This window comes from Talpa occidentalis, unplaced genomic scaffold (genome assembly GCF_014898055.3).
Source record: "Talpa occidentalis isolate TD23 unplaced genomic scaffold, MPIMG_talOcc4v2.1 talOcc4.3, whole genome shotgun sequence".
NCBI classification, from domain to species: Eukaryota; Metazoa; Chordata; class Mammalia; order Eulipotyphla; family Talpidae; genus Talpa; species Talpa occidentalis.
This window is the reverse complement of record NW_023603184.1, coordinates 136,842,684-136,857,738: the sequence shown is the minus strand read 5'-3', so window position 1 is coordinate 136,857,738 and position 15,055 is coordinate 136,842,684. Positions and strand designations below refer to the sequence as shown.

General features: G+C 48.2%; 1 protein-coding gene across 2 annotated transcripts in view; it reads right to left on the bottom strand.

Annotated features, from left to right (window-relative positions):
• Positions 1–6,492: 6,492 nt before the first annotated feature.
• ARPC2 (actin related protein 2/3 complex subunit 2) overlaps positions 6,493–15,055 on the bottom strand; it is a 28,959-nt gene continuing 20,396 nt past the window's right edge. For both annotated transcript variants that reach the window (XM_037524018.1, XM_037524019.1), the window contains 4 exons: positions 10,875–11,001; positions 9,498–9,598; positions 9,043–9,143; positions 6,493–6,951 (listed from right to left, as the gene is read on the bottom strand). In XM_037524018.1, the coding sequence (XP_037379915.1) occupies positions 6,927–6,951; positions 9,043–9,143; positions 9,498–9,598; positions 10,875–11,001 (354 nt within the window). In that variant the 3' untranslated portion in view covers positions 6,493–6,926. The remainder of the gene's footprint in view (positions 6,952–9,042; positions 9,144–9,497; positions 9,599–10,874; positions 11,002–15,055) is intronic.

The window sequence follows — 15,055 nt, the reverse complement described above, 5'->3', positions numbered from 1 at the left end:
ACTTGACTCATCCGCACCACACTAGCAACAGGGTCCTTCCTGGGAACTGTGAGTGGGGAGAGGAATTGCTGGGGGAGGGTTGGGCCGTGAACGTGGAGATGCCTGGGCAAGGAGAGGGCACCCGCCACACCTTGGGGCTGAAACTGAGCCCACAGGAGAGGGAGGAGTCACTGGGCAAGGGCCTGGCTTCTCCGGCTCTGATCTGTCCTTCCCTTCCCTTGTCCGCTGTGATCTTAGTCCTTAGCCTCCGGCCACACCACTGCATCATGGCCACGGGGGAGGGGTCCTGGGCTGTGGGAACTACAGCTTCTGTCAACAGGGAAGCAGCTGCTGTTGCTAGGATTAAAGTCGATAAGGAAAGGGTTTCTACCCGCCCCTCCCCCAGGTCAGAGGCTCGGAGGCCCCAGGCCATCCCCCAGGAGATGCTGCCCCTCTAGCCCCACCTCCCCTCAGGACCCCAAGCCAGGTCATCCAGCAGCTGTACCCCATTCTCTCCCCTAAGCCCGAGTTTCCTGTTCCTCTGTCTCCCTCAGTGCCCTCCACTCGAGAGGTCTCTCCCTCAACAGCAGCCCTCCAGTTCCCCTTTGTCCCCTCACCATCAACTTCATTAAATCCCACAAGACTTCAGGTCCTTCAAGCCTGGATCCTGGGCTGGAGCACCCGGTCTTCCCCTGGGGTGAGTCTTCCCCATCCTGCCTCCGCCAGAGGAACAAGAAGGGCCAGATCAGGCCCCAGAGGTGACGTCCCGTGCTGTGCTGGCTGTGTGACCCGCGTGCCCCGGGGGCTCTGGTGCTTGGGCAGGCCACAACATCCCCATCTGAATCTAGGCCTGAGGTGTGGCCTGGGGTTGGTGTCCGAATACTCACATGGCTGTGGGGACAGGTGTTGCTTGCCCAGCCTGGACTTCCTCGGTGTGTCAGGCAATGGCCACAGTCAGGCCAGAGGGGCTTCTGACGATGTCTGCTGTCCAGGCCGGTGAGAGCATGGTGTCTCCACTCTTCAGGGACAGCAGGGCTCTCAGCTGCCCAGGCTCTGGCCCCGCCTGGGTTCCCCAGAGGGATGGAGGGCGGCCTGGCTCCACCTCCGGGGGCGGGACCTGACACACCCAGCGCCGCAGCCACTGGGAGGCCTTCCTCCTCAAGTATCCCCTCCCTGCAGCCCCAGTATCTCCCCTTCCCAGACACCCACCATAGCTCGCCACCTAGGTGGTGGCTCCCCTACCTAGGTCACCCCTCCTACCTGTCTCCCCCTCCCAGCAGCTTGAGACTCTCTTGTCTGCTGCCTAACTAATCTGAGAAATACATTTCAGTTAATGAATAATAATGAGTGAACCTGCCCCTCCCCACTCCCCACCCCAACCAATACATTTACATTTTATCCCCCTGAAGTGGCCAGCCAGCTGACAGCACACCCAGACCACAGACTCCAGGGTAGTACGTGGCGATGGAGGCAGTGGTGGGAGAGCTTGGGGCTGGAGGATCATCCTGTCACTGGTGGGCCCTTCAGCTTATAAGGCCAAACTTTGCCTCCCGGAATCTGAGTCACCCCTCCCTTTCCTCAACCACAGGATTATGCTCTGGGAGGTTAAGGACAGATAGCTGGAGGTTTGGGGGGTTCAGGGGGTGAAGACTTTGGGCAAGTTTCCTCTGGAACTCAATTTTTCAACCTGTCAACGAAACAGGTAAAACCACCTCTCAGGGGTGTCACAGGGAATATTATGGGATAACCTGGAACCCGGTATCCCAGTGCCTGGGAGAGGGTCTCGACAAACAACTCCACCCTCAGGATGACAAAGAGGGAGACCAGAGCCAGGGTTGCAATCAGAAAGCCTAGGCTTGATGCTCAGAGTGCTGGCTGAGCTGTTTTTCTTAGCTGTATGAACTTGGGCAAATTACTAACGTTCTCTCGCCTTCCTTTCCTCATCTACAGAGGAGCTCTTCTTCGTACTCGCCTACGAGGAGACGGAATGAGGTGAGGTGTGATAAGGACTGAGGTGGGCCAGCATATGTGCGCTCAGTGAAATACTGCGAATATTAGGGCTTCTGCCCTACTCTGTCCTCCAGCCACCTGATCTAAGAAGGAACTTTTGAGAAGGCAGATGGAGGGTCCACAGAAAGCAGCAAGGGAACGGATGACACGTGCTCCACAGGGATGCAGAAAACAGCACGGTGAGAGGAAGGGCAGGTTCAAGGCCAGCAAGCTAAGACATGTGGAGCCAGGGAGCTGACCCACATGGTGCAGACCTCTCCTGTCTCACACGCTGCTCCCCTCAGCAGTGTATTTCAGTAGATCTGCCTGTTCTGCTCTCCACTCTGTCTCTGGTGAATCCTCTCACCCTCCATACCTCTGGCCTGTACCCCAGCTCTTGTATGCATAAATAAATCTTTAAAAAAAAGGAGGGCCTCCCCAGTGGCGCAGTGGTTGAGCGCTGGGTTGTGAAGCTGCCCGCAGCCTCTGCAGCGCCGGTTTGATCCCCAGCCGCCAGGCGAGGGTCCCACATGGCGCGCAGACCTCTCCTGCCACCCGCTGCTCCCCTCAGCAGTGTACTTCATCAGTCTGCCTGGTCTGCTCTCCGCTCTGGCTCTGGTGAATTCTCTCACCCTCCAGCGCTTCTGACTGTACCTAATGATTGTATAAATAAATAAATAAACCTTAAAAAAAAAAAAAAAAAAGAGAGAAGCCTAGTTACACTTGCTTGAGCCTGGTGATAGAGGGTACAGGCTGACATGGCAGCAAGACGCTGGAGGTGAGACATTAAAAAAAGGTTCCTCGCTCGAGAACACAAGTAGACAGAGGAAGGAGCCTTCTGTGCTCTCTGGGGGCAACTTGGGCCCGAAGAGCTATTGGCCTGTGGGGTCTAGCTGTCAACCCTGCAAAGGAGTCAGGGGTCCTGAGAAGCAGGACTTCTGTTGGAAGCAAGAGGTGGGAAGAGGCAAGCTGCCAGCTCAGGCTCATACTCATGGGAGCTGCTGGGCGAGAGGACGCTGGGTTGCAGGAGGCAGCCCTCACCCCCACACCACTTGGTCGGGCATAAGTCAGAGGCTCTGGGAGAGTTCAGCCAGGGTCTGGAAAGAGTGGGTGTGGGGCCCCTTGGATACTGGGCTGCCAGGAATAAACAGACCTCCTGTTCCCAGCCCTGGCCTCCTCCCTGTGCAACCAGGATGTCTGTGTTTCTTCTTCGCTGCTCTGTCTAAACACTGTGTGTGGGATAACTTGTTAAGGGGGACAACTTAGGGGCGGGAGCCAGGAAGCCTGGGTTCTGTCCCCCACTGAGGACTGTTTCTTTCTCACCAAATCATCCAGTGATTCCACTATAATCCCTGGGCTGGCCCCTCCCACAGGAGGCTCTGGTACAGGTTTACAGGTGCTTCATCCTGCCGACTCCGCAGGCCTGAGAGCCTCTCCTTTCCTCAGAGCCTGTGTCTTGGTGTCCGATGCAGGCCCTGGAAGGGAAGTCTGGGTCTCCTTCCTCCTTTCCCTTTTTTTGGATTTCTTTCTGCTGACCCTCGGTCTCTGGATGGGTGTGGTATCTGAGGGCTGGGGTGGGGTGGGGGTGGTACTCACTGGCTGACTGAACAGTGGCAATGGGCACTGGGGCATTTGGACCCCTTGGCCTTCTTGGCCCTCTTTACTCCCTAAAGGCAAGAACAGATGAGCCCTTGGGGGCCTCTGAGGGTTCTGGGTAGGATCCTAAGACTGCAAGGATCCTGGCTTCAGGAAGTTTTAAGTCACTTCTAGGACAGAAGAAACTCTGGTCCCTCTGTCAGGGCTGAAGGACCATTCTCCAGGTCTGCAATGGCCTTCGGGGTTAGACTCTAGGGCTACAAAATTGTAGTGCTCTAACAATCCCCAGGAGGGGGCAGCATTGCTTGAATTCAAATGGCCCCAAGGTGTCCCAAGTGGCACAGGGATAAAGACACAGCGCTATCAAGCCATCGCTAGCCACTGCAGCACCAGTTGGATCCCCAGGGAGCTGACCCACATGGCTCAGCAGATCTCTCCTGTCTCCCCTGCTGCTCCTCTCAACAATGTATTTCAGTAGATCTGCCTGTTCTGCCCTCCACTCTGGTGAATCCTCTCACCACCCCACCTCTGGCCTATACCCCAGTTCTTGTATGCATAAATAAATCTTAAAAAGAAAACAAACAAAAAACCCAAAACAACATAGCCCTAAGAATAAGCACAGGCCTCAGTAGCTGTTAGGAGTAGGCCCTAGATCAAAGGGAACTGAAATGGTAAAACCAAGTGCCAGCCCTGTAAGAGTTGGGCAGCAGCTAGTGCCACCTCATTTCCTTTCTCTCAACTTCCTGCCCTCCCACTACATGATTTCCTCTCCTGTTCTTAACTTGTAGTTCCCACTTTATTCAGACATGGGGATTCCACCAACACCCACCTCATTCCCTGCTGCAGTTTATGCGACACCTAGAGAAAAACACCAACTCTTTGTGAGGACCTGGAAAGCCCCAAGAATGAAGTTTCCCCAGAAGACATGTCGCTTTTGATGCCCTTGTATTCAGAGGAGGAACTAAGGTTTGTAAAATAGCATTATCAATTACAAACACAGGCACTGTAAAGGCCTACAATAAACACTTACCTGTTCTCTTTTCCTCCTAAAAGCCCCGAGATAGGACGTGCTATTTCCAGTTAGACAAGGCGTAGATTAAGAATTCTGCTCACACAGCTATTGAGGGTGGAACCTATGTGCAAACTTGTCTTCAAAATACTGAGTCCCACTTCCACAGCTCACAGCCAAGGCCACCTTCTGCTCCCTCACATGGCCCCTCTGGACAGGTGAGCCGAGGCTCAGTCACTGTTACCAGCCTTGGTGAGGTCTCCCTTCTCCCACAACCTTAGCAGCCTTGGCTGAAGTGACAGTGATCTTTGCCCACAAAGGAAGGGCACCGTCTTTTGAGATGAGAGTCGTGATACCAACAAATGTGTTCTGGAAATAGGTGAGGAGAAATGGGCAAGCCTAGAGAGGGATTTTCACCAGCATGGATTTTTTTTTATGCCAACAAATAAGACTCAGTATTAGGTTACTTCCTTCAAGATTTATAGCTATAAAAAAAAGTCTAATGACTTACTTTTCCTAAGCAACCTTGGTTTTGCCATTTATAGCAATTTTCAGAAATCTGATCCCCACTACTGGCAAAAAGAGTACAGTTAGTTCCAACTTACCATGTTCTCAAGTCAGCAAAAAAGCAAAAACTGTAGTCAAAATTACCCTTGAAAACCCCTTCAATTGTTCATGGGGCACAGAATCCATGTCACCAGCTCTTGATGTATCTAGTGTAGTCAGATTTCCCACTTACCAGGGGAAGGTGCTGGGGGACAGGTCCAGGAAGATAGTGGGTAAACTCAGCGCAGTGACTCTCCCCACTAGCGGCCACAGGGTGAGCACCATCCTGGGCACGGCACTCTCTAGGGTGCTGCGTTGAGGGGTGGGCACGTAGCTGCATCCTGAGCTAAGAGCCTGGTTAAGTCAAGTCACATGAAGTCTGGATGACCAAGTGACATGTGGTTTTCAAACTTCTTGACCGTGACCCACAGCACAAAGGCTAGAAAGTCTTATAATCCAATCAAGGTGAGCACATGCCACTGAAACACTACAGAACCAGTCCTTGCCCATAACACGTGTGATGTGCCTGACGAGCTAGACTTTACTATCCCATTGTAAGAAAAAGCTACACGTGATAAAAATGCACAGAAGTACACAGCAGAGTGCTGTGAAGTGGCGAGAGGCCCTGGGGACTGTGCCACAGCGATGCAGGGACACCCAGCGGAGGTGCCCAGGAGCTCTACATCCCTGTAACTATGCAAATCTAGACTTACCTCAAAGTATTGACGGTTCAGGAAATAAAAAGGCTGCTTGTGCTATATTTGATGATTCACCAGCAAGTCTCAAACCAGTGTGGACCACTCTGCACTCAGAGACAAATGAAAAGCAAAAGCAAAAGCAAAAGGTGGAAGCCAGCATGGCTCTCAGACCATTTCAGATGCCTGACACTCCTGGTAATTCTCTGCCAATCATACTTTCTGCACCAATTTTATTGTAGGAATTTAGGGGACGACATACCTTGTGATGCACTGTACTGTTGTTAGCATCATCCAAAATGAGTTGTATGGAGTGCCATTCAACCCGTTTTGTGAGCAAGACAACTGGGTTTGGTCGGTCTGCGTTAGATCCGCCCACACTACAGGACACGTTTTGGGAAAAGTCAGATTTCTTCATGATGAAAGAATAAGCCAGAAACACTTTAATGTGCCTGTCACCAGGCTGGAAGCTTCCTGGTTTAGTAACCGAGTTTCACAGTAAGCATGTCCACGTTTACTCAAATATAAAGCAAGCGCTCGCCAGCTAGCCTTTCTCTCCTTCAAGGGGAGGTTCCTGACCTAAGGTTTTTTAGCTCAGGTGTGCAGGGTCCAAAGGCAATGGTTTACCCTTCTCTTCTGTTTTGGACTCACAGTCCAGAAATCCAGCAAATTCTCATGTAAGATAGAAAGATTTTCTTTATTAATGACCCCAACCACATTTCTTTAATACAGGAGTTCTGAACTCAAATACTTAGGAGAAAACAAGTTAAGATTGCATTATCCTGCAACTCATTACCAGTAACATACTGCAAAGCGAAACAGCTTGGAAAAGAGGAAGGGCAGGGATGGGAGTGAGGGAGGGAAGATAAAGAAAAGGAATTAAGTTGATCAAGTGGAAATCGTTTTTCCTTTTTTAATTCTTGGGAACTATGAAGTCCTTGCAAGCACAGCTCGTTTCTGCAGATTATTTTCCAAACGTGTACAAAATGGAACCCAAACGGAGAATCCCTTAAGAACCTGAAGAGATGCAACATTAAAAGCTACGATTATCCAGTAGCAAGTGTTCCAGCCTTCAGTTGCCAGCCGAAGCTTCCTCTTCTTGTTCCCAAGAGTTAGCGGGATGAAAATGTCTTCCCCCTTTGAAAAGCAGAGAGTTAAGTGTGAAGACCAGTTTCTGGCTCACCGTTTCTTTCACCCCTCACTCCCCAAATGGAATGGGATGCCAAAGAGATACTAAGCAAGAGGTGCAAAGATCCTTGCAGAGATAGGCAGAGCTGAGCACAGACTAAGGCCCAGCATTTGTCAGGTCTTTCTTCCCACTGATTACTTCGGGGTACAAGAAATTATCTGTGCTAAGCCCATGAGGACATTAAATTACCAAGTTAAACTGGAGAATCCACAATTTCTGGTATGACCTAGATCTACATGCATTTCAGACTAGGCTCAACCCTTCCGAGCAGCTCAGGCTCCTCTCTACAAGATGGGCTAGTAGCTAGCAGCTCCTTAAAGCTTTCACAGTGGTGCAATGTGTTCAAAGAAGCAACTCTCCAGACTTCCAGAGTGGAAGACACTTCAACATTGTCACTAGGTGACCTGACCATACTCTAATACAGAACACTTGCCTAGCTATAAGCTCCTGAGTGCTGGTGTTCTGTTCCACCCAGTATTTCCCCAGAAGAGCTAGCTCTGGGAATAGTTTCCTAAAACCTTTGGGCTCACTTCCAAACACAGCAGGTATATGGCAAAGCAGCCTGCAGCTGGAGCCGAGACCTAAGGGAAATAATGGCTACATTTTTCCTGTTCTTTAATGTCTTACCCACCTCAGAACTAAACCACATTTTACTACTCTCCCCTCCAAAATGAAAAGCTCTTGAATGTTCCATCCTGTGGGATGCTGACTGTGAGGGCGGGCTTCTGATCCAAAGACATGTCTCACCGCAGGCCTACCACTCTACTTCACGCTAGTCAGTTTGTAGACATCTCCTGCTCTGCTGTGTGTAGCGGTCCTGGCTTCTTCTACCCTTCCTTAGTGATAGGATCTGGTTTTCAAGGTAAATACAGTTGTTTGTCCCCTACACTCACCCTGTTCCTTTCCAGAGCACACCTCTGAAAGAGAGGTCACACAACAGGAAAAAGTAAAACTGTTCTTTGTAAGTCCTAGGAAGGAAGTTTATGGACAATGTCTTCAAGGATCACACTTTCTCAGTTCTCCCATTAGGACAGGGAGTAATCCTTGCTTCTTAGACAATTGTACTCCCTTTGCAGCAGCCCTAAGATCACCTTCTGTCTGTATAATAGGGTAGGGAACCCCTGAGGGGAGACACTGGGCAACGCTGCCTGGTGGGCTCTTCTGAACAGACAAGCAGGTCTGGGGCTGGAGGAGACACATGTAGCCCTGTATCCATCCACTTCTGATGCCTAGTCTTCCTTGAGTGTGACATGCTGATGAGCCAAGTGCCTATTGCTGGCTCACCTGCCAGACTTCACTGAACTGTCTGTCCCACATTGGGCCCTGAAAGCCCCACAAAATTGGCTGCCTCACACTTGAGGTGCTGAACCCGTGAGAAAGCCTTTCTGTGGGCGGTGAGCAGGGAAAGGGGAAGTAGTAAGCTCCAGGACAGAGGCAAGGTTCTGCAAGGGCAGCAGAGCATGGTCCTAGGGCTCGTATCTTCTACTGGCTCCCCACCTAGTTAGTTCTGCACTCAGGCTCTGCCACGAAGCTGCTGCTCTGCTGCCATGACATCTGGCAACAGGCTGAACACCACGCCTTAGCCTCTGGGCAGCAGGCAGAGGGCTACTACAGAGGCCTCTTCCTAAGGAGGATGGGCAATCACTAAAGCTTTGGCCTAAAGAGCCAGGGGTGACTTTAAATTGCTCTGCATGAACATGTGAACATCTCCTACTCAGGACACCCCACTCATCCTGTCAGATGGCAGCAGAAACTAGCTTGGTAGAAGAGGCTGTGCCAGGGGAAGAAGCTTGACACCCTATGTACTTAATGCACACCAACCAAAAGTTGCCCCAAGAGTACTGGGTGCTGATGAGTACATTGGCTGTGACCAGTGTGGAGAAGTTTATAAGTTCACCTTAAGACTTTAAGTCACACAAAAGATAGGTGGCTACAAGTCTACCCTGCCTATCTCATGTAGTTACTGCCTAGACAACCACCATTCCCTTCTTGGAGCGTCCAGGAGAGAAGTAGGCCTGCTGTGGGCCTGCCTTACTCACGTGATTGTTTTCATTTCTTTTTTCTCAGCATCTGGGCGTGCACGGTTCAGCACCTTGAGGAAGTCCGATGTTTTTGCCCGCATACGTGTGTGAATATAGGCCTAGGGGCATATATGACAGGTATTGAAACAGAGTCATGTTCTAGAAAGACAGCTTTGCTTACTGTCTTATTAGGACAGTTGTTAGGAAGGTTCAGTAACATACACCCACGAACTGACACAAGACTGTGCAGGGAGGCAAGAGGGTGAACCCTCTGGAGACAGTCATCTCTACTCTGGGGAGTTTTGGGGGAGAGTAGGCAGAGATGAAGAAAGACCATGGTATCTTGAAGCTTCTAAAACTGTCTACTCAGAATTCATAGTAACAGTCTGGACTACAGGAACAAGATTTTATACTATGGACTCCGGTAGAGAATGACCAGCGCGCAGGAGTCGGGTGCCAACAACTCCTCTCACCTTGGAGCACTTGATGTGGTAGTGCAAGTAGTCCCGGAACGTGTGGATCAGGTTGATGGTGTTGTCTCGAGCACTGGCATTGGTGTGGCGAGGGAACAACACTGAGGTGGGGGTACAGAGAAGGTGTCAGGGTGCAATACCAATGCCAAAGGGTGGGTAGACAGCCTATAGTCAATTTTAATCTTTCCCGGCCTAAAGACAATCCACTTATTTTATTTTGCCCAGGCTTTCCTTGAGATGAGGAAGAATGAACACCATAACCAGAGCAGATGCCAGTAAGTGCAAATGGAGAACAGCAAGAAAAATGGAGCTGATGGTAGAAACCAGTGCCCCACAGGGAAAGGGCCTGGTCCTGAGCCTTCATTCCAGGTCTGGATTGTGAGGATGTACATTTGAAGCCTATTCCCAGTCTGCCACATACCTACTAGCTCCTGCCACTGCAGCTCAGGCGCTCTTGGGAAGGTAGTACTACTGGCTATCTGGACTCTGGAGAAATCGGTTTACCTTAGGAGAATCTGACTTAGGAAACAGAGTCTGCCTGTCCTAGGTCCTTGGTGCTGAAGTAGAGTCAGCCTTCCGAGAAACCAGATTACAGAAAAAATCCTGTAGCTTGTGGTAAAAATCAAACACTGAGGTATAAGGACCTGCACCCCTTGAATGAGAATAGGCAGGAGGAGCTGTTTTGTCTGGGTGCTGAGAAAAGCCCCTTCCGAGGCACTCCCTGAAGACTGTGTGGCCACTCAGCACTTGGGACAGACCTGTATCCTCCCCCTTTGGCTTCTCGGGTCCCAAAGTAATAATGTGGGGGGGGAAAAAAAAGTATAGCTTAGGTTTAATAAAACATGGCAAATCAACTAGCTCAATAATTAGTAAACAGGTACACCTTAGCACTGAGGCAAGCTAAATAAAAAGCCACGAAAGGAGACATTTTTGTGGCTTTAGGTGCAGCGTGTGAAAGAGTTGTTATTCTACACTGTCAGCTGTAACAACAGTCAGCTTACTAGGCTAACACAAATGCTAGAAGGGAAGGCTGGAACTTCTTCAGTGGAAATGGGGTAAGTGAACCATGGCCAGAGCTTGGGCTTCATAAGTTAAAAAAAAAAAAAAAAAAAAAAAGCAAGAAATGCCAAATGACAGAGAAACCCCATCCAGCTGCTCAGCAATGCTAACCCCTAACACCTGACATTAGAGGTTATCCCTTTCCCCTTAGGATTTAAGAAAAAACAGGGAAAGGATTACCATACAAAAATAGCACATGGCGTAAAACCAATTAGTGCCCTCTAACAAGCTCTCCAGTCATGGCAGTGTGGACAGAGCATCTTGGCATACCGGCAGTACTAATGCACCCCTTTGGGGAAGCAACCCCATCCTGCTTACCAAAGGTAATGTAACCAATGTTGTCACCAACAGCTGCGTCAGTGTCCTTCAGCTCCAGAGGGGGTTCCCTGTGGCTGAAGAGCACCTGTGGGGCTGTGTGGCTGGCTCTGCGTCCTTCTTTGAACTCCTGCCAGGATAAAGCAAAAAACCAACCTGAATAGAGTTTGGTGCCAGGTGAGTGGCAACTGTCTGTTGAGATTTGCCCGTTGGGAGTGACCCCTTCAGTCCTCTAGACTAGAAGATGGCTAAAAATATAGACTACACCTAATAGGATGCATCATAAATGCTGGTTGCCATCAATACACTTCAGTTTCAAAAAGGAGTGCCCACCAAGCCCGATCTTCAAAATGTGGTGAAAGGCGTCCGCTTTCCTTTCTCTTGTTTTAGAACGTAGGTGATAAAACAAACGAGAGATTAAATAAAGATTGCTAAGCACTAGGAGAACCAGATTACATTGAGGGTAAGGAACTGCTTATTAGTTCCTTTTGATTTGCATGAAAAGAGGTTATATTTTCCAGGAAGTCTTTAAACTTAACCCAAGCTTTAGCTTTGTTAAGACTTCAAGATGAAGTCTTAATTCCTTTTATTTATTTATGCATACAAGAATGGGGGGTGGAGGGGGTGTAGGCCAGAGGTGTGGGGGAGTAAGAGGATTCACCAGAGAGAGTAGGGAGCAGTACAGGTGGATCTACTGAAATATAGTGCTGAGGGGAGCAGCGGGTGAGCAAGAGATCTGATGTGCCACATGGGTTAGCTACCTGGCCAGGGATCGAACTCATGGTGCAGTGGCTGGTGATAGCTTGACAGCACTGAGACTTTAACCCCTGCGCCACCTGGGAGCCGCCAATTCCTTTTGTTTTTGCATATAAAGCCCCTTGTGAGGTTTTCATACCTACCCTATCCCACTCCCTCTGCTGCATCTCCACTTCTTCCAGTTTCATGAATACCACACTTTCTCTGGGCTCTCAACCTTTGTACAAGTCTTGGTTCACTGAGATACCTTATTCTTTACTGTTTAGAATTCATCAATCAGAACTTTAGACCAAATTTAAGCCCTCTGGCAGCAGAAGACAACAGAGTAAAAGAAGTTGTCTTAGTGCTCATTAAGAGAAAGAGAGAGACCTTGTGACATGAGAATACAAAGTCTGAATTTTAATTCTGGCTCTTGAATGGTCCTGGACTAAAAACCACCACTCTGTCCTAAGAGGTCATTACCCTTAAGAAAAGGTATCCATCTTCATCAAAATGCAGGCAAATGACTGTAGATGTCAATACCAGGTCATTCCTTCTATGCACTAATCTCCCAATCTCAATCTTTTTTTAATCTATACATTCCTGTGAAAACAACAAGTGATACAAAGGCATTCTTTCAACCCAGATCTTCGAGAACAGAACTAGATTTTCCAGTAATGCCAGTAAAACTGGATGAGCCAAATCCAGTGAGGGATGGCAGGAGGATGGTACCAAGGGCTCTCCAAGGCTTGAGTTCTATGAGCACTGAAAGTACACCGATACCACTGCTGGCTGCAGACTGTTCTACTGCTGCTCAAGTATGACCTCTTCTATAATGCCACCTCCAACAGCCCAGGCCAGCCGGCTGCTCTCTCGTTCAGGAGTTCTCACTACTTTCCTATAAATTTCTATTCACTGATGTATCTCGCTTCCCTATCAGGTTGAGTTCCTCAACTCAAGGATACTGCTTTATTCACCTGTGTACCTATTCCTCTGTCCTTCCAAGAGGCTGTTTAGCACATGGCTTAGTAAATGACAGCACTTCCACCAGCTGACTTAGTGTCTTCACACTGTAAGAGGAGGGGCAGGAGCTATGTTTTCATTTGTAGGTTGGAAGAATACACATTGATCAGCAAGCCTTCTTCTGCAAACTGGGGGCAAAGGAAGAATAACACCTGGAGAGTTCTGACACCTGTCTGGGATCTTGCCTGTTTCACCACCCTGCCTCCCAAGTTAGCACTACCTGGCTCCTAATGATCCGTGGAAAATACATTAACATAGATGGGTTGGATTAGCTCCCTAACACATTTTGTTCCTCAAAGGAAGAATATCTGGAGAGGTATGGAAGGAGTAAAGATCATTCCAAGTGGAAATTCCTAAAGCAAAGTTTCAGAGTTTGCCCTTATCCAGAAAACACTTTTTTTTTTTTTGTGGGACCCTCGCTGGCAGCGGCTGGGGAATGAACCGGCGCTGCAGAGGCTGCGGGCAGCCTCGCAGCCCAGCGCTCAACCGCTGCGCCACCAGGGGGGCCCAGAAAACACCTTTAATTCTATAAAGTGGTTGAGAAGTCTTCTTATTTCTATCAGGTTTCATGCTTTAGCCCCAGGGATCAAACAGAACAACTAATAACTGGTTTTCTTGAGTTTAGTAAGCATCTTGAAGATTATACTTCACTGGTACATGTGGCGTTCCCAAGCAGATGGTTGTGAACCTGCAGGGACTTAGTATTTAATCAATCCTGTATATGTAAAATAATATATTGAAGACTTGGTCAACAATATACTCCTGGTTTGGGATGAGCCTGTAGTCAACTGCATATTTGTTCTCCTTGGTTTTCTCTCTTAAACAACACTTCAAAAACAAACAAGCTAACCCAAATAACTTTCAGTTTTCATTATTGTCTCTCTTATATATGTATCAGCATCACTAGGGTCTCTTTTTTTCCCCCTCTGGTTAGGATGTCTTTTTTAAGTATTACCATACTATTTCTCTTCTACCAATTTATCACAGGAAATTCAGAATAAATCCAGATAAATACCAAAATTTAGTGTGTGATAAAGGTAGAATCTTAAAGTAAGTGGTGTATACAGACTTTTAAATAAAAATAAATTCTACTGTGACCACAGGACAGCATTGTTAAAAAAAAAAAAAACAAAAGGACCTATCTTTCATGTCATACAATGGGATGAACTTGAAACATATTTTTATTAAATGTTTATGAAACTAAAAATACTAAGAAAATAATACAGGTGAATTTCTTTTTAATCTTGGAGTAGGGGGTAGACTTTAAAAAAAAAAAAAATATTTATTTATTTATGCATACAAGAACTGGGGTGCAAGCCAGAGAGGCGGGGGGTGGAGGGTGGGGGAGTGGTGTGTTGAGAGGATTCACCAGAGACAGAGTGGGGAGCAGAACAGGCAGATCTACTGAAATACACTGCTGAGGGGAGCAGAGAGCAAGACAGGAGAGGTCTGCTGCGCCATGTGGGTCACCTCCCTGGCTGGGTATGAAACTCGTGCTGCAGTGGCTGCAGACTGTTTCATAGTGCTGTGTCTTAACGCCTTGCACCACCAGGGAGGCCGGGGTAGAACTATCTATCATTCAAATACTCAAAGCCATAAAAGATCGATCAATTTAACTACGCGAAAAAAAAACTTATGTATGGGGGAGAAAAAAAATCTCAAAGTCTAATAACAAACTGGAAATACATTTGCAGCTCATTACAAAGGGCTAATTTTCCTAGTATATAAATAAGTTGAGATCAATAACCCCAAAGAAAAATAGGTGAAGGACACTAAGAGATACCTTACAAGAAAAGAAAAATAGCCTTCAACCTAAGAAAATATGTTTTGACCTTGTTCATAAGAATATGTAAATACTATTTTTCTTAAAAGATTTATTTATGGCTACAAGAACTGGGGTGTGGGCCAGAGGTGCAGGGCAAGGAGGGGTGTAGGATGGGGTGAGAGGATTCACCAGAGACAGAATGGCGAGCAGAATAGGCATATCTACTGAAATACACTGCTGAGGGGAGCAGTGGGTGAGACAGAAGAGGTCTGCTGCCCCATATGGGTTAGCTCCCTGTCTGGGGATTGAACTCATGGTGCAGTGGCTGGCAATAGTTTGATAGCACTGAGACTTTAACACTTGCATCACCAGGGAGGCCCTGTAAATACTATTTTTAATCATTCAGACTGACAGAAATCCAAATGTATGACAACATACTTTGGGGAGATGGGCTCTCTCATGTACCGCACAGGTACAACCTTTATGGAGGAGTTTGCAAACAACCTTTATGGAGGAGTTTGCAAACAAAGGTTACTGACTTAAAAAAGCTATGGGCTTTGATTCAGAGTTCCCAGTTCAGGAAAGTATCCTACAGACGTAACCACATACATATACTGGCAGGGGGTCCTCAAAGTTACATCTTCACAATTGCCTAAGAGGC